This window comes from Toxorhynchites rutilus, chromosome 3 (assembly GCF_029784135.1).
Source record: "Toxorhynchites rutilus septentrionalis strain SRP chromosome 3, ASM2978413v1, whole genome shotgun sequence".
NCBI lineage: Eukaryota > Metazoa > Arthropoda > Insecta > Diptera > Culicidae > Toxorhynchites > Toxorhynchites rutilus.
This window is the reverse complement of record NC_073746.1, coordinates 246,902,502-246,928,726: the sequence shown is the minus strand read 5'-3', so window position 1 is coordinate 246,928,726 and position 26,225 is coordinate 246,902,502. Positions and strand designations below refer to the sequence as shown.

The following is a 26,225-nucleotide window of genomic DNA, read 5'->3' as shown; positions in this document are numbered from 1 at the left end:
TGTGCCTTCGCGGGCGGACAACTGGATTTCTGGTCGTTGGGAGCATGAGTTACCTTAACATCTACAGGTTCATTTGTTGACTGCTCGACAGCCGATTGTGCAGGTTTTTGTTCTTGAACTTTCACATTTGGTTTTGGTTTGTGTTTCGTAGTAAGATGCTTCGCTCCAGCTGTTGGTTGAAGATTCTTGTTGGAAGTAGATGCAGTTTGCTGGATTCCTTTTGCTGATACGCATTTCGGACAACTCCAACTTTTGTTCTCTATTTCCTCTGTTACTCCAACGCAGCTGAAATGATGCCATTTATCGCACCCGTCACACTGTACCATGTTCTCTGTATCCGGTTCCGGACAAGATTTGCACGCCCGCCCAGGTAATGTTTTTTCTGCCCTCGATTGCTCTAGATCTCCCGTGACTACGACTACCACATCAGCACGATTTTGAGTTAATTCACCCGATTTCGACTTTGTACTTTTGCCCTTTTGGCTATTTTCGGACACACCATGATTCTTACTCGACATTTCGGAATTTAATAAATAAACGTATATTATAAGATGTTGGTTTTCCACCAACGGGACTGAAGGGGTTGATTCCGGGATTATAATGCTCCAAAGAATAAAACACAGGAACTTGGTGTAGTTCAATGGAGATTATAATATACCTATGAAATGTAATTTTACTAAATCTATAAGCATGAACAGCGGTGAAGACAACATTGATTCCCCATCATAGAGCGTGTTGGGTGATTTCTTGATGTTAGAAATTACATACCTTCAGAAATGATTTCTAACTTACTGCTCCACTTTAATTTTCATTTCTCAGCATATTAATTTTCCCACCCTTTATAACTCATCTAGAATCCACCTACCATTCATTGATTTTCGAACTGCGCGCATCTGATACCGGAAAAAGAAGAAACACAAAATAAAAACAAAACCCACACCACACCGAAGATGACATTCACCTGCGAAGCAGACAGCAGTGAAGTGATAGCACAAGAGAGCAGTGAAAAATTTTCGCTAGTCACAACCTTTCTTTCTTTTTAAGAGAAGAGTCTATTTAGTTTAGAAATAGTTTTTAGCAATATTCAATGTAGTTCAGGTACTTATTAGTCTTCTATCTAAGGCATTAGATTTTCTGCGTTGAATGCGTGCGAATGTGGTGTGATTGCGTTGTGTGAATTTAATTGCGTTTAAAGTTTGCTTCCTTTGTTTTGAGATTGTTGCTTCGCGCATTTGCTAATCATTCGCTGTGTGAGAAGGTCTGATTGTGTTTTTCTTTGGCGATGTCCTTATTCACAGTGATTGATGGCACCCAGTTTTCAAGCGAAATTGATTCTGGTTCGATGTTTACTTCACATATTTTGATAGCCCACATTTTACCCCACAAGAAAGCCTGATATCGATCCGATTTGTGTGTAAATGAAAATCAGCTGGCAGAAGTGGCATTGTGTTTGTATTGGAAAAATGTTTTTTTAACGATTGCATTTTCCGCCTTGAACCTCGTAAACAGCTTAGATTTCTAATTAACCACCAACAATTTTCAGAGACGCTAGTGATAACAAATAACAGTAACCCAAATACCATGAAAAAGCGACTGTACTTCCTAGAAAGGTAGTTTCCTTCTCCACAACAGGTGAGTAATGAAGGATACGTATTTTCACTCGAACTTTTGGGTTGTCGTTTGGTTCATTTGTAACGATGGTATATAATGCAAGTTGTTATTTTCCACAGCTGTCATCCAGCGGAAGAACCCGTTTAAAAGTACAACACATCAGAATGGCGAAACCGGACCCGAGAACATATGATACTCTGACGAATCAGGAGACGAATCCTTTCACCGACACGAACAAGCGATCACCCACGATCGAAGAAGAGGAAACGCCTCAAAGCAGTGGTTTGGTTATCCATATCGTGCCGGAAACTAACAAAAGTAGGATTCACGAGCTGGTTTTCCTCAATATTTACGCTAATTGGTCGATTTATTTTCCTCAGCACGATGGAACCACATAGAAGATTTGGATTCGTTTTTCACCCGTGTCTATTGCTATCATCAAAAGCATGGATTCTACGTGATGATGCTGCAGAGGGTGTTCGAGTTGTTCCAGTTTATGTTCGTTGTGGTTCTTCTAACATATATGAGTAACTGTATAGACTATAGCGTGCTCTTCAAGTAAGTCAGTTTTTTGAATGCAATGGGAACCGGCATTTACACGAAACAATTTCAGCGACAAAGACGAACCACACAAAATAACGCTTGCGGATGCGATGTCGACACCGGCGGAATGCGTGGTCAAGTTAGGCGCCATCAATTGGATTGTACTGACACTGGCGAGCGTTTTCTGGACCTTCCGCCTGTTCAGATTCTTTTACCATTTTCTCCAGTTTTACGATATTAAATTGTTCTTCAATACAGCACTGAAGATAGATGACGTATGTGGTTATTTGTTCTGTCACGTAGATTATTATGGCCATCCATATTTTTAGGCTGATTTAGACAATCTAACATGGCACGAAGTCCAAAAGCGAATACGAGAAGTGCAATCAGAGATACAGATGAGCATCAACAAGGAACAACTGACTGAGCTAGATATTTATCATAGAATTCTGAGGTACATCCAAGAAATAACTTAGCTATCAGTTTATGGTAATCTTTTTTTTTCCACAGATTCAAAAACTACATGGTTGCAATGATGAACAAATCACTTCTCCCATCGACGATTCAGTTGCCATTTTTAGGATCCGTGGTTTGCCTAAGCCAAGCGTTGCGCTATAACGTTGGATTTATTTTATTCTGTTAGTTTCGAATGTTGCAGTCAGTTTGATCTCAATCTAACAGCACCCATTCGCTTGCGTTTTTTGTTTTTCAGGGGGACCATGGTCTCCTTTCGAGAGTAACTGGCATCTGCGAGAGGAGTTCAAACGTTCCAATCGACGGATTGAACTGGCAAACCGTCTGGGGAACCACATCATGTGGGTTGCGGTGGCCAATTTCATTCTTTCGCCCTTCATCTTTCTGTGTCAGCTGATGTATTTTTTCTTCAACTATGTGGATGTATGAAACGTTGAAATAATAGCAGCTAGAATATTGCAACAATCGAAATAATTTCATTTTAGTTGATAAAAAAAGAGCCTGGAACCCTGGGTGTTCGGTGCTGGTCACAGTATGGCAAGCTATACCTGCGCCATTTCAACGAATTGGATCACGAGTTGGACGCCAGGCTTACAAGGGCCTACCGTCCCGCTGTAAAATACATGAATTCATTCTCATCCCCATTGCTAACAGTGATTGCAAGGTATGTTAGGTCGAATGCCGTAAAATTAACTCGTTTATTATGGCAATATACATATTTACAGGAACGTAGCGTTTGCTTGTGGCGGCGTAGCATCTCTAATATTTCTTTTGGCGGTGTATGATGAGGATGTACTGCAGGTTCAGCATGTATTCACCATTTTCACTGTTTTGGGCGCAGCCAGCGTTATTTCCAGGTAAACCATTACTTTCAATTTTATCCATCCTCGCGCGATTTGCCAAAAGGACTATAGTCAACAGTACATGCTATGTTATCCACTTCAAAGATCGTGTTACTCATTCAGCAGTCAATTTTTCAAGCTTTTTTTTTTGCCTGATGTTGCATCGAGTGGAAAATTCTTATTCTTGTTTTTCTGTTTTTATTTGCAATTTTTCCGAATCATCTTCCTTTCTATATCAGGTACTGTAGTAAACACTGTTGGTACATTATTCCTTATTCCTTATCTCCTATTCTTCGTAAGTCTGCCGGAATATGCGTAGGAAAATGTCGGGTGTTCTTGGCTGATTATATTCTCTTCCTTTGCTTTTTTACTGCCTTCGTTCTTATGATGCATCAACCGAAGCATCCCAACTGTTTTTTTTTGTTCATTTCACCGATTCGTTTCAGGAGGTCTTACGATGACAAAAACCGACTTATTGCATTTTATGACCTACGCATCGTATTTTTTCATCCTCCGTAACACTACTAGCTATGGAGCCTCGCAATATATGCTGTAAAAAGGATTCAAACATTCTGATCTTCCGGGATTTATGGTGTGTTTTGTTAAGATGAACCGAGACCCGACAGACCGAGAATTGCTTCGCGAGAACGCGTTGTCTTCTCTCACAAGAAGGGGCCCAGAGTGGAATGCTATGTTGCCATTTTGAAACTGACAATTTTATAGATGGTTTTTTGCCGTTTGTTCTCGAAGAAATCGAAAATCGAAATCGAAAACATTATTGAGTCATCACGATCGTGAATAATCCGTTCTTTTGGCTTGGAAATTTGTTCTTATCTTATGATGATATGCGAAATCAGTAGGGGATATGCGGGTAAGATGGACAGTGAGTATAATATGGGTATGCGGTTGATTTGTGAAGTTACATTTTGAATTTATATTTCTCTGAATGGATACACTTCCTATATGTCATATTATAATATTTGGACCGCCCTTTAACTATGACGATTGGTCAAGAATGGAAAAGGTAAAAAAGTTAAAATAATGGGTGCTTCCGCGGCAGATATATTTTTGGTGGTTTCGATATTAAGCATTTTGATTGGTTTCATTTCAAAATTTCATTGACTTATAACAACCAGTCAGATATGTGAGTTAACATCAAGGCGATGTTAGACATATACCAAGAAGTAAATTAATTCGTTAGTCAACAATTATTTAAGATATTGAATTAATTGTACTGGTGCGGTTAAACGGACAGCTGCCAATGGGAATGAGATGAACTGTGAAAAGTCTGTTTACTCTATTCCTAACATGGTATCGACTAGAGATGGGCAAAACAGTTCACTTTGATGAACGGTTTACTCATTAACCGTTCATCTAAGTGAATCAGTTCTTTTGAACCGTTCTTTCGCTCTTTCGTTCAGCGGTATTAAGAACAACATAGAATGTTAGCTGGACCTTAACATCAATAGACAGCTATTAATTGATATCGTTGGATTGGATAGTGTACGTATGGGATTTATATTTTTGAAATTAAGTGGGGAAAGATAAGATGCTTCTTCTTCAATAGTCGCAAACTGTATGTGAAAATAAGTTTATCGGTCGACAAAAGTTTATGTAATAATTTGATGCGCACAAAATATGTGCAATTTTTTCATATTCTCTTTTTGGACAACTCACAGGTTCCATGTAGGATCATATTTCATAATGTTCATTCAGGGGAAAAAATAGCAGCGAACAATCAATCATACAAGCAATCACGATAACACGTACACGCAATAAGCCAAACAATGAATTGAAAGCAACGAAAAAACTTTGCCCTCACTATAAGATTTTATGCTACCTAATCCATGAATCGCCCCAGCTTCCCTCAGATTCCCCCAGAAATATATGAATGTTACGCGGAATGGAAAGAATACATGAAATTGAAAATATATAGTTTTACTTTTAAAACTACGAAAATCTAATTTAATTTTTAACCCAAAATTGAGTATACATTAACAAAATAAACCCTAACGATGCATTTTGCTCATAAATGACAATATCGTTTTATTTTCCTTACAAGCATTCTCGTTATATTTATCCATTCCGCCCAGCGCAAATCAGTAGTTCGTTCGCAAACAGTTCGCCCGCAAATATTTCGTTCTCAAACAGTTCGTTCCCAAACAGTTCACTCTCAAACAGTTCAAACCGTTCTTTCGGAATCAGTTCGTACACAAACTATTGGCACGCAACCAGTTCGTGGGGAGAACTACCGTTCTTTGAAAAAGAACGACCGTTCGTTCACTCTTTTCGGCGAACTAGTTCTTTCGTACCGTTCGTGAATGGTTTGCCCATCTCTAGTATCGACTACCTGGAAAACCCTTGAAAATCAGCTAATATCAGGGAACTTCAACAGTGTCGGGGGAAATCAGGGAATTTCGTCATTAATCTGGAAAGAATGCAATTTCGCCGAGCAAATTTATAACACATGCGAATTGAGGCTCTTTTAGTATTAACAAGTTCTTCCGCATAGTAACTCGATGTTGATAATTTCTTAATTTTTTCCTTCGTTGATCGTATTGTTTTCACATATTCACGTTGGAGAGCCTTAACCCCTCTCTTCGTTGGCCGAGGCATTTTGATTGGATGTAGTATTTTTCCGTTTACTATTTTTGAAAGCATAGGCAGCCGTGGCAGTGTTCCGAGCTCTGCAATACAATTTTATTAACCAATGTTAAATTTGCTAAAACTTACATTATCGGCCCATTAAACGTAAAAATAATAATTGTATTGATATCAACACAATTTTATTTTATTGATTCATGACATGGGGCGCTATGACTCAGGAATAACATTTTATTGAGTGGTTTTTATATCTATTTCGATGATGTTGTCTGGCATCAGTGTCGAGTAAATAACGATGCTTTCACCAATACAAACAAAACCATTGCGGAAAATTGAAAAATGAAAATTTATTTTTCAGAGCACCAGCTCGAGTTTTTCGACGTTTTTCACTATACAGTGCGACGGCAGATGAAGATTTAATAACTTGTGAGTAATCGATTAGAGTTTGGTAGATATTACTTGATGGGAAGTTTGCGAAAACGATCATTTTCTTCACACTGTTTCGCAAAATTATTGATTTTCGGGCAAGGGGTGAGGGAGGGAGATGAAAGAAATGAGCGTCATTGTGGCAGCCATTTGTGGCTTCCTTCCACCTTCACCTTAACAGCGCAAAAATAGATGGCTTCTATATTCGCAATGTTTTTGTTGCCGTATGGCAGATATGTTTGCGTAAGCAGAAAAAGAGGTACGAACTGCAGCCTTCATCTTTGAACAGGACTACAAAGAGGAGGCTAAATAAACATGACGATCTAGTAAATTCTACAAGTTCTAAATTCACATTATTTTCATTGCATATAATCGAATCAAATTTTGTTTTTCGAATGTTTATCACTCGAACATTTGTTGATAGATATATTTATGAACTATTGATCAATTGATAGGAAATATTTCTACGCATCTATCACAATTAATGAAATGTTATTTTTGTGAGATAAACAATTGAATAACTGTAAAATATATCTATCAAAACGCCCTAACTGCCAAGTTTTGATTGACCCGATTTACGATTTCCCCAACACCGACTTCAAAACCAAGGTGCTTGGGGGAAATCAGCTTTGCAAATACATGAAAGTAGGAGAACTTTTGTGTTTCGTAACACAGCCATCAAAACCAAGGTTCCTTACATTACATGGCGTTTATTCAAATTTTTTACTTACACAGCAAATAAGTTGAATTCGAAAACTGTTTCATTCAATCAATAATTTAATCAATACAAACAAATGATTACTAAGCCAACGGTAGTCCCACGTCAACCTAGCGGTAATATCATATATATAAATCATCCATTTTAAAAACAGGAAAATTGATTCCGAGATTTTGTTTGCCTTTTAAGAAGTGTCTTGCCTCAAGGGCTCTCTTATGAGCTAAGCCCTGTTCCAAAAATCCCGTAATCGCAAAAACGCTCACAATCAGACGGCTCCAGGTTGGTCCCTCCGAGTGAAGCTTGCAATTACTTTTCGGATTTGGGAGTTTTTGTGTTGTTTATCTTCGATTGCGTGGCGCCTGGTTGCCAACGCTTGTAAAGGGCTTGACCGGTAAGGGAGTAAAAAGTGCTCCCAAACCAATTCACCAGCTGTATGGAAAATATTGTATAGGGCACTAAATAAAACATTTTGGCAGCAGAACCATATATTTAAGTCCTTATATGGTACACCATAGGATCTATGGTGAAAAATGCACCTTTTCGTTTTTTTCACGCCATTCTCAATAGCTTTGAGACAAAAATATGAAAAAATATTGTATCGTGTATCGATAAATATCTTTTTTTCATCAAAAAATGTAATAATAAAAAAAATTAAATTAATTTTTATTTTGAATTGATTTTTTTTAATTCTGATATTCAATACTACTCTAGTTTGTATTAAAATTTCTTACTACGTCTATTTTATGTATATGTGATTTTTTTCAGAATTTTCAGAGTTCCTTCTAAATGGCAACAAGTTTGCGAACAAAACGGCGCATATTTGACTTAAATTGGATAATTTTAAGTATATTAAATAAAGCGTCAAATTTCGATCAGAAATCTTTTTTTCCCAACCGTATATTTAGTACCCTATACAATATTTTCCATACAGTTGGTGATTTGGTTTGGGGGCACTTTTTACTGCCTTACCCTCCCAGGCCCTTTCGGATTAACCCTTTCTCTACGGCAGTGTGCTCCGTCGGAGTGCTACCGCTGAACGGAGCATTGCGCCAAGAAGTATGCACATCGCGCTGGTGTGATCGATGTGCAGTATCACTCTCATGTCGTCTAAAGACGACGCTCGTAGCGAAAAGGTTAATAACTTTAGAATAACTAACATGTACTTTAAATTTGAACTTTATATTTAATCTTTGAACAGTTTTGTTGAACTATATTGTCTCTTGTGCAGATTGAACTAAGTGAACTCACTTGCTCACTGAACGAATTGAACTGACTTATTGTGAGAAAACTTAGACTATATATACAGGGTCTTTCAGATTAAACGCTCACGCAATAAAATCGAATAGCTCCTTATAATTTTTTTTTTCGTCCGTCGATGGTAACACTGCATTCCCCACTTCGGGACGATAATATTCGGCTACTCGTTCAGTCTGATCGGATGGTTTTTAGTGTCAAGATGTACAATTTACAAGAACGTGTATATTTAGTGAAATCGTATTACTTTTTTTTTTGCAATGTCAAGTTTATTCATTGTATAAAAGTTGTCATTATATGTATACATCTAAATAAAATTCTAATTACTCGAGCAACCGAAGCCTTAATTAAACTTTGTCCTCTTATGATAAGAATTTCAACATTTCTCGTCGTCGATTACTTTCTCTGGGTGTACGTGAAGGACCGTTGCTATGTTAATAATCCACAAAATTTGGAGGAACTTAAAGAAGAAATAACTCGGATTTTCAACAGAATCGAAGTCGTAATGTTAGAGTTATGCATGAAGAATTGTGTTCACCGTTTAAAACGCGTTATCGAAAAAAGGGGTGGTCACATCGAAAATGTCCTAAAATAAGCTTTATTTTCTTTTTGTTTCTTAAATAAAAATCGGTTCACTTTTGAAGAAATTATAAAAAATTTGTTGCTTGAGCGTTTAATCTAAAAGACCCTGTAATACAAAATAGTCTTCTGATACTTTTTTTGTAAAAGATTATTTTACCACATGAAGAAAACAAAGTTTTCCATTCACATTGAACACTAATTTGATACGAGGAAGTCAATTTTCATTCGTAATTTCGATTTGAAAGGTGTTTATTCTACCTGAAAACTCATTATTATCTTTGATTCTTCACTAACTCGTAAAACGTAGTTCAATGGCGTGCCGTTCATTTCGTTTTCACCGTGAAGTGGAAACGGGAATAAAGTCGTCAAATTAGTGGTTTAGGAGAACCAATTTGATCAATACACAACAAGTGGCCACATAATATATTTACACCATCACCTTCACTAGGCTGGCAGTGAAAATTATGAAGAAATTGAATGGTGACATCAGTTCCAGGTGAAGCGTTCTTCTCTAGAACTGGGACTACTTAATTTCACTGTTTTGTTTTTAAGAGGCTTTGCAGTTCATTCGCCTCTAAAAACTGAAACTACTACCAAGGTTTCGACGGATTTTATGTCAGCGTAATTTTGGATGAATATCAGATTGGTGAATTTCTAATAACAATTTTCAATTAATTTTTTTTTAATTGAATGATTCCATGAAGGTACGAGATGAATGTCTTGGAAAATACTATTTTCCTGGGCTGACCTCCATGTTCAGAATCGAAATAAAATGCCTTTGATATTTGAATAAAAATATGAAATGTTTTTTTCATGTTTAAAGAAAGGACAACAATTATACAGAATACGTAAATAAATTGGAAAAAAGAAATGGAAAATCGATTTATTAAATCGATTGTCTCTGTTACCGATTTAATCAGTGAATCCCTACGCCGTTTAGAAATCCGCCATGATCGATCTTTTTCTAAAGATCGTCCAATCCTAGTAACGATTACCCCCTCCCCTCTTTGACACATTAAGTAACGCAACCTCGACGATAAACATACTCTCGTCGGTGAACAGTATTGCTGGATTTTTTTCGCTTGAGGAAGTTCATAATTTTCTTACATCGCTCGACTTGTAGCTCCCGGTTGTGGATGTGGTCATGTGAGCTTTTCTCCGTGCCCTCGACTTCGCCTTCCAATCTTCCTTTACGATCGTACCGCAAAGTTGCTAATCCCGTCTTCCTTCGCCATTTCCCTCATTGAACGCACTGAATTCGCTCGAATCTTCCTTTTGATAGCAGCGATAACTCTCGGAATCCGAATTGACCGCGGACGATCTTTTCACGGTTCAATGGTACATTCCCACAGTGGTTGAAATGTCTTATTGCGACATTTTCGCGTGGGATAAATCCTCCAAAAATCATACTGTTTTTCAGCAATCAAAATACTCTTTGTTATCACATTATAAACATGAATCTCGACATCAGAATTAATACAACAATAAATATCATGATGTAATTTTTGAACATGTGGGAATTCAATTTTCCGAATTTTCCGACCTTCCTTCAGGATTCCCCAAAAATTTTCCGATTTTTCTCTCCACTATATTGATCTACGGCAGAAATTTGGTAAACATGTGGCGCGCTTTCAGCGCCATATGAATCTGCACTTCCTCTTCCTATTTACTTCTGCTTACAAGTTCTTGCTCTTTCACTCGGAAGAATGCGTTTGACCACACCCTAGAATTGAACATTAGACTAATTATGTACATTAGGGTGCCAATGAAAATGGTCATCTCAAATTTCAAAAAGTTACCTCAGAAAAAATGTTCACCACCTCGAAAAAACACCCTTTGCCGAATTTCAGCTCAATCGGACTTAAGAGAGAGTGGCGCAAAGCGGTCGAAGTTTGAGTTTTTTGAAAATCGAAAAATAACCCAAGGGGGGAAATCGGGGTTTTCGAAAAAAAAAATTGATGCCAAATGTCTTAAAATTTCATGAAACTATTTTTATTGGCACCCAAACCCATATTTTTCGTTTCGTACTCCAAAAAGTCCCAGAATGCCGTCTTTAACAATTTTTTTTTTGAGATTACACTAAATCTTTGGCACCCTAACGTACATCTATGGAAAACACGAAATAAAACTGATGAGCTGGGCTCTCGAGAGCAGCCAGTGTAAATCTGTCGCGTAACTAGATGGAACTTGTTATTTCACGGAAAGAACCCCCCCATCAGCTGAACGCCCGTTCTCACTAAACGGTTTGGGTGGCATTCAATGCCGATATGAATGAAAGACTCAGTTCATTTAACGACAGTAGAATCATTTTATCACCAAAAAAAATATGCTGAATTATAAATTTGGTTCTCATTTCCGCAGATCAATGATCCCAGATGAAAATATGATTTGGTGTCCGGAGCAGTTGCTGCGAAATGTACTAGCGCATGTGCACTATCTACCGGCAGCTTGGCGTGGCCATGCTCATAGTAACCTGGTCCGAGGGCAATTTGAACAGTTCTTTCAACTTAAAGCTGTAAGATAGTAGTAGAACTTGTTGTATCGCACTGTAATATTAATATCATTTTACACTCTTCTAGATGTACATATTGAATGAATTGTTCAGCCCTTTCGTGGCACCGTTTGTGCTGCTATGCTTTCTCAAACCGAAAGCGCTCGATTTGGTAGACTTCTTTCGTAACTTCACCGTAGACGTGGTTGGAGTTGGTGATGTGTGTTCCTTTGCTCAAATGGATGTTCGGAAGCATGGTAATCCCGACTGGCAGGTTACGAATAGCGCTATTGAAAAGAAGTCCACCGCAAATACCCCAGACGTTGAAAATAATCAATACACCCAGGGTGAACATGGAAAAACAGAACTTTCGTTGGTACATTTTACTCTAACCAATCCCACGTGGCAAATGCCACCGGAGGCCAAACATTTTGTACAAGGAATCAAGCGTTACGCTATGCAGGATCTCAACAAACAGCGCGGTGCGCTGTATGCTGGTACAACGACGACCAATCTGATGGCTCAGAGCCTTCTGTCGGTGGAAAGCCTTGGCGATCAGTACAGATCAATCATCCAGCCCATTCTGCAAACTCACAATCTCTCCAACTCGCAACAGTTGGGAATGTCTATGAACCTTGGAGGACTAGGCTCACCTCCACCGTCAACATCCGTTCTTCCGCCGGGACAATTTCAGCAATCTACTGCACACTCCCATTATCAGTACAACTCACCGCCTGCATTCGATTTCGAACGTATGTTACAGCAGAATCTTACTGATGGTAGCACTGCTCCTCTCAGGAGCACCATCCTGCATGACATCAATGAAAATGATGACGACGATGATGAGGAAGGCGGAGCTACTGCCGCATCCGCCGCCAGTCAGATGCCTCAGTCTTGTTTTACTCCGGGAGTTGGTACGGGTGGATTAGATCCCAGAACTACGATGAGTTTCACCACTAGGGGTGGCATGAGTCGGAGAGAAGGACCCGCACAAGGTTCACATAATGGACTACTGACGAGGTAACTGCTGGATGTGCTGAACAAAAAGTTAATGGGTAATAATGGATATGTTTTTCTTTGATCTAGTTTGTGTGGTGATATTCCACCCTCGCATCCAACACCGCACGAAATGACTACGGCGGATATGTGTCTTAGCACTTTGTACCTTCACGAGTTGCATCATATGCACGTAAGTATTCAAGTTTTTACAAATATGTATTACATTTCTGATAAAAAAAGCAAATGGATTTACTAAATTGTATATTATCAACCGCAGATGCGACGACGCGGCGCTAGTTTACGCACCGACCCAAGCCATCGACAAGCGTGGCAGCGACCGCACCAGGAGCAATCGCCCCCACACGTTCTGCCGAGCACCAGTGGGGTCACTACTTCGGGCTTCGCAGCCGAACGGACACCCCTGCTCAGCAGTAAAAAGTCATAGCAACGGGCCGAATGGGTCTAACGATAGGACACTCCGACTCCGTGCTATGGGGGCAGGTCCTATCCTGTTTTATTCGTGAATACGATAAAGTGATTTTACACAACCAGCAGTGTTTCATAAGAGAGAATAAGAGAGAGAAGCAGTCAATATATTCAATCAAAAAAAAAACAAAGATCAGCAAGAGAGACAAAACAAACTTGGCAGCCAGGAAGTGCAGCGAAAAGTGGAAACGAAAACATTAATATTAAGTAGGAAATCATCTTCACTCAATAATCTTCACACAAGTGCGATACGATAGAATTGTATTGCGGAAGGAAAACCCTGAGACAAGACATGGCAACAGGCGGGTCGACTGACTGTAGGTCAGTTTTATATCAAAAGGTTAATTCTCGTTAAATGGCTGATAATTTTTTTATTTTTCACTCTTATCACCATGTAAAGTTGCCATGACGTTTCTTTTTTTTCGTTTTTCAGTGTATTTTACACAAACTTGACATTGTGCAGAGTTAACAAAATATTCGTTTTTAGAGAGCATACTCTTGCTATAAGATATTTTAACTCATCGATTCTATCAGCTATTTGGCTGATAGTAAAATATGGGGCAGAAAAATGTTCAAAAGTTGTTCACGCTTAGCAAACCTGACACCTGGGTATTATTTGGATCATCAGTTATTTCCCTAAAGTCCGATGGACGAAAAAGCTGAAGAAATGTATAGACACTCCAGTTGTAAGGTCTTGTCTCGGGGCAGATCGCAAATCTTGCTGTCTAGAGTTCAATCCATTCATGGTTTGTAAATACGGTTCATCCTAGTACTCTTCGAGCGGTTTTACACTAATCCTATATTTATATAGCGCTACCACGAAAGTCTACGAAGAAGAAGACTGTATAAGGTCGATACGTATATGAGCAGACATACTCTTGTAAATTTCTGACGCTATATTCGACATTAATACTAGTGACGAAAACAAATTATAATAAACTATTTTGAATTTGAAATTGTTCGCTTTGGTTTTGTGTTCATTCATTCGTTACCTACTATGAAATTTAAAATTTTTCCTCAATAGTCGAGATCACCCACGAAAACGATAGTGCTATGCAACCTTTCGGCTCAACTCATCGACAGTGTTTCCACTGCCGTAACACACAGTGATCCGGCAAGATAGTTTCAACTCGAGTGGTTTTTGAACCAAGTGAATAAACGAAGCCTGCTTAATGCATATCCGAGCTGAAGCTAACAACGCTCAACGCTCAATGACGGTACACAATTTCGAACCGCACATAATCTCTTTCTAACTACTGTTAATTTCTGCTGCACCGACAAGTGCCGCGAGATGAATGATACATAAAGCGACTGATCACGAACGTCACTTCACGGTGGGAACTAAATGATTTGTATGCAAGGTTATATACGCTTCATTTCGTTTTCACCGTGAAGTGACGTTCGTGATCAGGCCCAAAGAATTACAAACGTCATCATTCGATCATCATCACTTGCAAGCGACGAATGGGGGAAGAACTAAAACGAGGTTTCATTTCTCATTGGATCGGTGTTGCTAGTAACAGTAAAGGGTGTGTCACATCAAATCGCATCACGGTAAACGCTGTAGAAATTTAATTTTTAGGAATTATATCTTCAGCTTTCGCTTATAATCAGATAAGAGTGTATAGATCACGTTGGCCATGCTTCACTATCAATTTTTCGTAAATTAGGAGAAATGTCGTCGAACGAAAAAGAGCGTCGAGGAGTTATCCTGTGCACTCATTTCGAGAATCCGAAGTTGTCACATCGGGACATCGGTAAGATGCTGGGAATCGTCCAATCCACGGTCAGCAGAGTACTAAAACGATACTTCGAGAACCTAACCATCGACCGGAAGGTGAAGAACGGCAAAAATGCTCCGTCAGTGAAAAAGATCACAAGCGCGTAGTTAAGCAGTTTAGACGTGATCCGAGAAGTTCGGTCCGGGATGTCGCCAATAAGCTGAATTTGTCAAGTTCATTCGTCCAGCGGACCAAGCAGCGGGAGGGCCTGCGTACATACAAGGTTCAGAAGGCTCCTAACCGCAACGAAAGGCAAAACATGGTGGGGAAGACGCGAGCCCGGAATCTGTACACCGAAATGCTGACGAAGCCGCATTGCCTGGTAATAGACGACGAAACCTACGTCAAGGCGGACTTTCGTCAGCTGCCGAGCCTGTTGTTCTTCTCCGCAGAGGACAAATTCAGCGTTCCGGAGGAGATTCGCAAGCAGAAACTATCCAAGTATCCAAGTACATGGTGTGGCAAGCGATCTGCTCTTGCGGAAAGCGGAGCGCCCTCTTCGTGATGACCGGCACGGTAAACGGGCAGGTTTACCTTAAGGAGTGCCTACAGAAGCGCTTACTACCACTATTGAAGCAGCACGAGGGCCCGACCATCTTCTGGCCGGATCTCGCTTCGTGCCACTATTCAAAGGACGTGTTGGAGTGGTACGAAGCCAACGGGGTCACCTTCGTGCCAAAGGAAATGAACCCGCCCGGCGCGTTGAGCTTCGCCCAAAAGAGAAATATTGGGCGATTATGAAGTAGGCCCTCCGGAAGAACCCAAAAGTTGTCAAATCGGAGGCGGACTTCAAGAGAAAATGGATTTCTGTTAAAAAAAAACAACAACCTGACGTTGTACAGAACCTTATGGACGGGGTAAAGAGGAAGGTGCGAGCATACGGGCTTGGGCTCGAAGTATGAATAAAAAGAAAATGCCAAAAGTTGATTAATAGTTTTTATTTTACTGACTAAAATTTTCAAAAGGATCGGTCTACTGGGCGAATTTCTACAGCGTTTTTTCCGTGATGCAATTTGATGTGACACACCCTTTAGTAACTTAGCGGTCTACATGAATGAAAATTGTGTCGCAAGTGCGATATTGTTGTCGGTGATTCTATTGCCTGACACGCAAAAATCAATTTTGTTTGCGACATACAAACGCGAATAAAATTGATTTTGCTAGTAATTTCTAGCTAACAGCACACTATCAATGACACTAATGGAGTTATTCGTTGTTTTCGTTCACGTTTATTTAATTTAAACATATTTTCGGCACCAGTGCACAATGGTCCAGGAGATGCATTTAAATGGAAATTAGCATTTAGAGCTCGACAGTTATTCTCTAGACAAAAACTGTCTTCGACAAAGTTATTACATACAATAGAGCGCTCATTTTTATGTTATCAAAAATAGGGTGACCAAAATTATCGATGAAATAAAAAATCTAACTTTCGTATCTTTATAGATAGAGGTAAACATAGTTCGACCATGTTGTAGTCCTTGTTATTTGAGACATCTTTGAAGAACAAAGTTTTTTTCTATCTCTTGAAATAACCAATATAGCGCCTTTTTTCTAAGTTGCGTTAGGGTCACCATGAAAAAAAAACAGTTTGTTTGTTCTTACTTTTATATGTCAAATTCTACATACAAACTGTCTTCAGAAGACTTTTAGTACTTACTGATACAAACATTTTGCGATGCAGAACTTGTCAATATCTCAACTTCGCTCAAAGTTATTGATATTTTTTCCCATAAAACACGCTCTTTTCATTTGTTTTTTATTATTTCTGGGGCAAACATAAAAAGACGGGTGGGTAATGTCGGGGACATAACCGGAGTGACGTATGACTATACAAAGGGGACAGCTTTTGTTAAATATATATTTTAAATATATTGTTTTATTTTCTTCTCCTACGTGAATACCTACCTATCTACCTGAAAAATGGATTAGTTTACTGTTTACTCATTATGAATATGTTGATGGTTCTGAAAAGAACCTTTGGTGTTGTGTTTTTGTTATCACTCGATATTCCCATCTTGTTCGGCTAAACCTTCCTGTTTAGCTATTGCGTTTGCCACTCGCCACAGCTTTCACAGTTGGAAAATTTCTTCCCATCCAGCTTTGTGACATGTTGTACAGTAAATTACATTCAATGCGACGTGCCGGAGAAACACTTTGCCACTCACTGAAACTAATTGTTGCCTTGATGAGCGCCGAACCGAAGCTGCTCTGTTCTTGATGCGGGTTTTCTGATTGTCGTGAGCAGCTTTGCAAGCCAACTCGAGCACTCCGACGGCCGAAACTCTATAATCGCTGTTAGGTATACTGGTGCTCCGGCACCAATCCGTTCGGCCTAGTTACCCTTGCGGAGCAATCAGTGAATGCGACCAACAGGGAACTGGAGACCTGCACGGTTCGAATGAGACTTTGTCTTTCCCTTAACTTGTCCTCCTTTGTTACGTCCACGATGCCGATGCCGTACAACCACACGGGTTTACGGTTTGAAAGAAAATAAGATATTTTGTTGGGGTCCGCGTGTTTTATACTCTAGCGGTACACACTCACAGGATAGAGACAAATCGGCAGACTCAGCCAGAGGGGCGAGTCCAACGAGACGAACGAATGAGCGTTAAAAGGGAGCGATGGCAAAAAAATACATTCATTACGATTTGTTCGCTCGTTGGATTCACATGCAGGCTAAAAAGGGTCCTTTTCAGGATCACAAAATTATCTTCAATCTAAAGAGTTTATTGTTTTGTTATCACTCGATATCCCCATCTTGTTCGGCTAAACCTTTCTGTTTAGCAATTGCATTTGCCACTCGCCACAGCTTTCACAGTTGGAAAATTTCTTCCCATCCAGCTTGTGACATATTTTACAGTAAATTACATTCAATGGCACGTCGCATTACCACCACTCAGTATCGGATTGGAGGTAATTTTAACCTGTAATTGAACATTTGCGATGACAGTGGTACAGTGTCGACTTTCAATGTGGGGTCATAATTTGGACCCCGAACTCTATGTTTACAAAAATGTCCAACTAAATAAGTCGCATTACATGTCCGTCCAATTGGCTAATTGTCGAACTAATAGTAAATTACTGTACTTTCAATCTGGAAACAATTTAAGAATTGGTAAAAATTGAATAATCAGGAAAGTCCCCAACTATCAATAAGCTCAGAACAAATGCCAAATTCACATACTCATCAGATCCTGGCAAACAAATTATGAAAAAATCAATTTATGTTTTATTATTATTTTGGATAATGTTTTAGAAACCATTGAACTGTATTTCCTAAACTCTTTTTTGGAAGGTTTAATGGCCCTGAAAAGCGCCTTGTTTTATGGAATGGTTCCAATTTAGAAAACTTTGTACTCGTGATTTTGAAAAAAACCCATTTCGAACGCCCTCGATGCCGCCTTGTTCTGGATTTGACACCAAAGCAGTTTGTATAGAGAACAAACTTTGTTCTTCTGCTACCTGCTGCCGTTTTGCGATTGCGTTTGCCATTCGCCACTCGCTGCTACTGCCTGTTGTTGTCTTGATGTCCACCGAACTGAATGTGTTCTGTTCTGAATGCGGTTTTTCTAGGTGGACTGGTGCCCTGGTACTAACGCACTCGGCCTAGCTACCCTTGCGGGGAACTCCAGATCAACACGGTTCGAGCGGGATTTTGCCTTTCCCTTCACTTTTCCTCCTTTATCATGTCCAGACATGACTGCTTGGGTTGGTTTGTTGATGTGTTGTGATGCGAACCGATGTGGTGTACGGTTTGAATGAGAATGATCGTTACGGAAGGAAGGAAGGTATTGTATTATAGAGACTTTAAACTTTTGCAGTTCATTCGTCTCTAGCCTTGAGAAAGGCCCTTTGAAAACTCTACTCTACTTTACTCCAGCGCTACCACCTCCGCCCTCTTGCCTTGAGAAAGGCACTCGATCCCTCGCCGTCCAGCCCGTCCAGCAACGATGTTGTCCAGTCGGTGTCCACACAAAGAATGGGATCGTTACGGCAGCGGAGCGGGGATTTTTAAGCTGACTGGCTGGCTCGAGAATTACGCATGTGTGAGACTGCGACCAATGTTTCGTTCATTTTTTTCTTTTTCCTTTCCAATCGTGCTTCATTCTATTTCGCTGCTGCTCTGGTTGCCCGTTTTGGTCGGTACGATTTCAGGAGTACAAAATGGACCAATCAAAAATGGGCACATAGTGCATTTTGACAATGCTTGATATTTCACAATTATTCAATTATTTATCTCAAGAAAAATGAAATGTTATTCGTTATGATAGATGCGTAGATATATTTCCTATCAATTGATGCAAAAACCTTTGCGATCTATTGAGAAATGCTCGAGTTATAAGCGTTCCAAATCTTGCATTTTTTCCTACTTGTTCAGTGCCTAGATTTCCATTTCACCCCCTATATCTTCCGGTTAGACGTAGTCCTACGTCAAAAATGTTTGTTGACGGAATTTGAAAGAACAAATTTCACTCTACCTGATTTTCAAAAATATGTTATTTTTTTGTGTTTGAGTAAATTAAAATTGAAATCATGAGTTTTTGGGTAAAAAAACATCAATAACTTTGAGTGAGATTAAGACATTGACAAGTTCTGCATCGCAAAATGTTGGAATTGATAAGCTCTAAAAGTCGTACGAAGACAATTTTGATGTAGAATTTGAAATATAAAAGTTAAGCAAAAAAAATCGTTTTTTTCATGGTTACCCCAATGCAACTTAGATAGAAAGCGCAAAAAACAACTTTCTGCGAGATATTTGTTCTTTAGACAAAAATTGTCTTCAACAAACTTGTTACATATGATAGAGCGCTCATTTTTATGTTATCAAAAATAGGGTGACCAAAATTATCGATTAAATAAAAAATCTAACTTTCTTATCTTTATAGATAGAGATAAACATAGTTGAACAATGTTGTAGCCCCAATCATTTTAAACAACTTTGTAGAACAAAGCTTTTTTCTATCTTTTAATATAATCGATTTAGCGCGTTTTTTCTAAGTTGCATTAGGGTGACCATGAAAAAAACGGGTTTTTTTTGCTTAAACTTTTATATTTCAAATTATACATCAAAACTGTCTTCGTACGACTTTTAGAGCTTATCAATTCCAACATTTTGCGATGTAGAACTTGTCAATATTTTAATCTCACTCAAAGTTATTGATGTTTTTTTACCCAAAAACTCATGATTTCAATTTTAATTTACTCAAACACAAAAAATAACATAGTGTTGAAAATCACACATCATGTAGAGTGAAATATGCTTTTTCAAATGCCGTCAATAAACTTTGTTTATGTTTGCCCCAGAAAGAATGACAAACACTTGAAAAGAGCGTATTTTTTGGGAAGAAATATCAATAACTTTGAGTAAAGTTGAGATATTGACAAGTTCTGCATCGCAAAATATTTGTATTCGTAAGTTTGTATGTAGAATTTTAGATATAAAAGTTAGAACAAAAAAACAGTTTTTTTCATGGTGACCCTAACGCAACTTAGAAAAAAATATTTTAAGAGATAGAAAAAAAACTTTGTTCTACAAAGATGTCTCAAATAACTAGGACTACAACATTGTCCAACTATGTTTACCCCTATCTATAAAGATAAGAAAGTTAGATTGTTTATTATATCGACAATTTTGGTCACCCTATTTTTCATAACATGAAAATGAGCGCTCTATCGTATGTAACAACTTTGTCGAAGACAGTTTTTGTCTAGAGAATAACTATCGAGCTCTAAATGCTAATTTCCACTTAATTACATCTCCTGGACCATTGTGTAGTGAGATATAGTTGATTCTGCTCTGAACAGCATTGGGGAGGAAGGCGAGCCAAAAAGTGAGTGGTGTAGGAAAACGTAAGGGATATCAGCATTTGAAATAAAAATATAATCTACCTTCCCTGAGTATCTAGCTAGCTGTTTGTTCATCAGAGTAATATTTTCTGACAGCTATGGATCAGTGCAGTTGTGGCAACAGAGTATGAATCATTGGGCTCGCGTAGTCCGAATGATTCTGCTGCTTTATGATGCAGGAGGAGGTTCGATGTGTAGCGAATGAGACGCAAGGAATAATATAAACTTTCAACCCCAAAAGCGATCATGATGTTAGGGTTCGCATGCTAACCGGTTCACTAAATGCTAGCCAAAACAAAGTTTTTTCATTCTCGTTTGTCATGATTAATTACATGTAACGACAAACGAAAGTCACTGGGGGAAATGACTTCGGTTTGAATCACATTTGAAAATATGAAAGTGAGTTTTTCAGTGAAAAGTTTAATTGGAAAACACTGTAAAGAACAAACTGACAATCGATTCGGTTTTGTTGTGGTCAGCGATTTTAAAACTCACCATAGTTAATGAGGCGCCATCTACCTCAGCATAGGTACTCGCTACATTCTTTGTCCGGACTTAACAACCTTTCTCTCCACATGTGGAACAATATCAATTCTGTGCACGTTTCTACAAGACCTAGATTTGTCTAAGCCGGCCATCTTCCATGTATTAAGGCCGGACCCCTTCCTACTGATTTTATTTGATTTATTTTGGATTAACGTCTTTATAACACAGCCTGATTTAAGATATTTCTCCAATCAAGTCGGTCCGTGGTTAACTCTCTCCAATTCTACGAACACCTTGCCAAGCGTATCCTCCCAGCTTTGGCCACTTTTTGGATACTGGATCATCGGTTAGTTACACGACGTTTTGGCCGGGGGATTTTTCGTCAAAGAAAACTCTTCCGGCTTGCACTGTGGTCACGCGTATTCTAGAGTTTGCCACTCCAGAGTACATCCATGGCGTGTTATTCGGCATAGGAATTTCAACCAAGTACTACTAATAAAAATGACGCAGGTATGGCTATGTTGAGGAGGCAAAAGTTCCACTGGAACGTTAGTGCCATCCAAGAAGAAGAAAATAAACGCCTCTCGTCTCATAACATCCTAGGTCGTTCGACGGTGCTACGCGATCGTAGACTGCAGCTGAAGCTAAAGCAGAAGACAGAAGGAAAGGTGGCTACATCGTTCCGGGGTTTGGGCCGGGAGGTCGAAACAACGGGCCAGCCAGTGAAAAAATACCTAGCGAAGATGGACATCATGCGGAAACGTATGTCAAGACCGGTCGTGTCGGAACAGCAAGCTGTGATCCAGTGGCGCGGTTTGCAAGGCCGTCTTGATACTGTTTTTTTCGAGCACCTTCAGGACTGAACAAAGATCCTTTTAGAGGCGTCAACTCAATTAGAGGAACAGTAACCAGGTTTTTGTGGCTTTTTTGGAATCTGCCAGGACCTTGCTCATCCCAACACACCCCAGACAGTTCCCCTGAACCAGTACAAGCCAGAGAAATGATTCTCGATGATAGTTTTTCGGACCAGAGCGGTAATCAAACCCGAATCCCTATATTGATAAGCGAAATGCTAAAATATATAAAGGGTGGTTTCCAAGACACATACGCATCGTTGACGTCGGACCAGGGCCCGAAATCTTCGAAGAAGAAAAATGAAGACCGACTCTACTCTCAGTAGCTTCGCTTCGACTAGAACTGCTTCGGCACTCGCCCACAACAAAAAGTGATTTGACTAGAAAATGAATTGACTACCGTTGACTAGCGAGGATGACTGGTGAACTAGTCCAGTCAGCGGTTATTTTAACTGACTCGACAAATGAATACAAATATGCCTCTTCATTCAACTGACTTCAATCCACACTTCCCTTTCCCCCTGACACTGATTTTATACCCGCGTACGCAATCTTATTTTTACGTCCATATAAAGAGGAACGAAAACATGATTTCTGTTGCGAAAAAGAAGTTACCCCATCAATGGACGGGTTATTGTCTACCCATCGTGAACTCAAACCAACGAACTTAGACATTTATCAAGTATGCTATAAAGGTCCTCGCGTTAGTATTAGTAAATAGCGTACAAAATAGCGCACACACACTGCAAGCTATTTTATACGTGTGAGTAATTTTCGTGTACGATACAAAAGAAACTAGCTCACCTGTAGCGTATGTCAAACCACGTTGAACTCAAGCATCGATGCATGCAAACGTGATACATGGGAGAAAGAAAGAGAGGAACGAATTCATTTTGGAGAAAGTCACTTCAAAATGCAATGAGGACAATTTGACTGGGAACAATTAAATGATATAGTCGAGTCGGTAGAGGGAGATAGCGACTAAACGCCCGACTGACTGTTTAGTCGTTTTGGCGGAGAAACTGCGTGAAGAAGCCAAAAGTCATTACTAACTGAATACGGATATAGTGTGTCAGATAGTCAGCTGACTATCCTCAGTTGACTATGACTATGACTATCGGCCCTGCGTAGGACCGAGAAATGATCTCATTCAATTCGCTTGATCATCATTCCGAATATTTTTTTAAAAACTGCATAAATTTTGTGGATTACACCTCTGGTAGAAATTTCCAGTGTGAGTGCTGAAAAGAGCCGATGATTTTCGTTATTTTGTATGCTGAATATTGTTCTCACGGGGAGAATATGAATAATGAGTTAACCCATGAGTATTCCGGAGACGTATTATTTTTTGTTGTTGTAATGTCAATTCGGAGAAAAGTACTCACCTAATGTTTTTTTTTTGCACGGACATTGCTTTATCACGAGCGATGCTGATTGCTTGGGGTGATTCCATTGGGGAAATCGAAAACAGGTGTTTGCAAGTGTTCCCTTTCTCCTTACCTTCGTTATTTATTGGATTCATGCCTAGGTATGATGATGCTTCGTAGTGAAATTGTGCTTCACCGCAACATCAGGTGCTCCTTATGGACGACCCTGTCTGGAAAGGACAAAACAAATATATGGAAAATTGAAATGCTTCCAAATGTTGTCAAAGATTATAATGTACTGCATATCAAATAAATTTTAGAGAATCTGATAATCCGATTCAATTAGTATGCATGTCATCAAATTTCATTCGCATCAGAAAGAGTAATTGATGCTAATGCTATTTCATGAAAACGTTCATGTTTTCTTATTTGGAATCATTGAATATAAACAAAGTCCTGCGTAAAAAAGGTGAAATAACTGTCCTTGTAAGAATAGTGATGGACAACAAACCCTTTCCAGATGCACAGATTCAGATGTTTCGATAAAAATTAGGATTTCGGAACTGTTTTGCTACATACGAACGTCAATTAGTTGATGCACATCTTTTCAAACTTTTATTTCTGTGGTTTGTTTCCACACAGTAAATTTAATCACGGTACTTCTGAAATCTTCCCCATTTTTTTTTTGTTCACTTATTTAGCCATTTTCGATTTTTAAATATGCAAGTCAATACCCCAAATAATTATCGTGTGATAACGCTCAAAGCAGAGCTGCAAATATACAATTGCCGAAATTTTTATCGCACGCAGCGCCATGTAATACAGACAATACAGACAAGCCGTTGATCTCAATCGCAAATGCGTCCGCTGTTAAATCCGATACTCATTTCCAAAAGAGTCCCGTCTCATATTTTTCTTCCACGCGCGCAGTTTCTGTTCCCCGCATATTAACACTTATGATTATCTCTTATCCTAAGCTTTATTCCATAGGATGGTACTTCTTGTTTCCGGCGCCTTAGAACTAATTACATAACTATTTTCGCGATTGGTTTATATTCCTCTCGAGTCCATTCTGATCCAGCATGTTCTCTCTTCTTTGGAAGATATATAAAAAAACAACGTGACGTAGTAGCTAATTGGTACAAGCAAAATCAACAACGGTTTTCATATTGAAAGACAGATTGAGGGTGATAATAGGGAAGCAATCGTGCATACATATAATTCACAGTGAACAGAGTTATGGAGCAACAGAAAGTGTAGTACACTATCAACATTTTGTTAATGATTCTCATTTAAGGAAATATATTGATTGTTCGGTATATTCTAAGATCTAATTTGTATGTTGGTTTGGAGTTTAACAACGCAACCAATTTAATTGTAACGGTACGTCAAACTAACGTTCCGTAAAATATTCCAAAACGTGGACATTGCATTTTTGGTTTCGGATTTGTTTTCATTCGCATATTAGAGTATTTGATGGTTGTCAAGAATGGTATACACACGGGGTCATATTCCAGTTCAACTGATTCATTCGTAGTTCGAAATGACTTCTATCTGTACAAGCGCAACCAAAGTCCATAGTCGGGAATGTTGTATAGAAATGATGTGAAAATGTTCATGATTCAGGACACTTTTATCAAGTCTTTCTGTTCTCTACTACATGTTGTTTATAGAGACGTACCAATGCTCAAAGTGTACCGATCAAAATACTTTTCTATCGGTTTGAAATTGATTTCTATAAGTTAATAAATATACATGTATCTATTATATATTCATGCGTAATGATGTATCTAAAATGCTCTCATAGTGATTTCAACATTTGTGTTCCTCTTTTCTGTCACTTGATCTATTTCTCTGCTCTACATCTTTGTTCTAGTTCTCATAGACTATATACTTCTACATCCACTTAAATAGTTCGACCAATAATTTGCAACCAACTCATACGCATCACTCGCATTCGACGCGGGTCACTCAAACAATAGTACCTGTTCTTTTTTTGCCAATGGGTCGGTGTCGAGGGTTTTATTTCTTAGGTGATGCCTGATTCGAGCCGGCGGCTTTGCTCGGTGATGGTCGCTGTTGCTTCTTTGGGGTCCCGTTGGCGACGATTGGCCGAGCGTTCTCCGAACTGTCGGACAGCTCATCGCTCGAGCTCGAGCGTACGTCACCTTCCATCTGAAAGAAGGGTTTAATAGTAAAGCATTAGACGAGGACTACAATAAAACTCCTAAAATATTTTAATTTTACAATTTCAACGAAGATTTCAAGATTCGGGTATTTTTTGAAAACGACCTACCTACATTGATCGATTCTCTTCATTGACTTTCTCTTCCAATAACCACAGTCTTTCAGACAGATTGGGCACCAGTTTTGCCACATAGATATATAAACGAGTTTCCCCTTTATATTCTTGAACTTCGAACACATCAGGAAATGATTTTATCGCCGAGTAATTAACGGAAGAGAATGTCTATGAAGAGAATCGATCAATGTAGATAGGTCCTTTACAAAAATTACGCGAAATTTGCCAATTTTAAGTAGGGCTGTATCAACACTGATGGAAAAGTAGAAAACCGTAACATGGTTTTGGTTGATAATCAAATAGAGATATGTAAACCCGGGATTTCACTGATACAACATTGAACGGCGAGCCGCAACGGTACATTTGGTTTCGGATAGTAGAAGACGCTTTCCGTCACGGGTTGGATTGTCGCATCGTCTTGCGATGAATAGGCTGTGTGTAGTGCGCTTGAATGCCGAATGATGTATGTTGCTTAAAAGTGAAAATCCGTTGAGAAAATCTAAACAATCAACATGTATAAAATAATTAAAGATTTCGAACGCTTCTAAATCGACC

General features: G+C 39.0%; 3 protein-coding genes across 4 annotated transcripts in view; 1 reads left to right on the top strand and 2 right to left on the bottom strand.

Moving 5' to 3' along the window:
* Positions 1–23,593, bottom strand: part of LOC129775570 (uncharacterized) — a 40,377-nt gene extending 16,784 nt beyond the window's left edge. The window contains exon 1 of the mRNA XM_055780449.1: positions 23,387–23,593. The gene's annotated coding sequence lies outside the window, so the exon portion shown is untranslated. The remainder of the gene's footprint in view (positions 1–23,386) is intronic.
* On the top strand, positions 939–13,991 carry LOC129775569 (autophagy-related protein 9A). Of its 2 annotated transcripts, XM_055780448.1 has the most exons (15): positions 949–1,098; positions 1,299–1,448; positions 1,544–1,632; positions 1,731–1,929; positions 1,992–2,169; positions 2,225–2,429; positions 2,484–2,608; positions 2,665–2,792; positions 2,867–3,051; positions 3,114–3,292; positions 3,354–3,485; positions 11,416–11,569; positions 11,634–12,565; positions 12,632–12,734; positions 12,822–13,991. In XM_055780448.1, the coding sequence occupies exons 4-15, from the start codon at positions 1,776–1,778 to the stop codon at positions 12,987–12,989; spliced, it is 2,643 nt and encodes an 880-aa protein (XP_055636423.1). In that variant the 5' UTR covers positions 949–1,098; positions 1,299–1,448; positions 1,544–1,632; positions 1,731–1,775; the 3' UTR covers positions 12,990–13,991. The 2 variants fall into 2 exon arrangements, with proteins under 2 accessions (XP_055636422.1, XP_055636423.1); XM_055780447.1 differs by lacking the exon at positions 1,299–1,448 and having other exon boundaries at positions 939–1,098.
* Positions 23,594–23,956: 363 nt separating the features above from the next.
* Positions 23,957–26,225, bottom strand: part of LOC129778211 (ceramide synthase 2) — a 32,218-nt gene continuing 29,949 nt past the window's right edge. Inside the window, exon 5 of the mRNA XM_055784956.1 lies at positions 23,957–25,543. Within this exon, the coding sequence (XP_055640931.1) occupies positions 25,391–25,543 (153 nt within the window). The 3' untranslated portion in view covers positions 23,957–25,390. The remainder of the gene's footprint in view (positions 25,544–26,225) is intronic.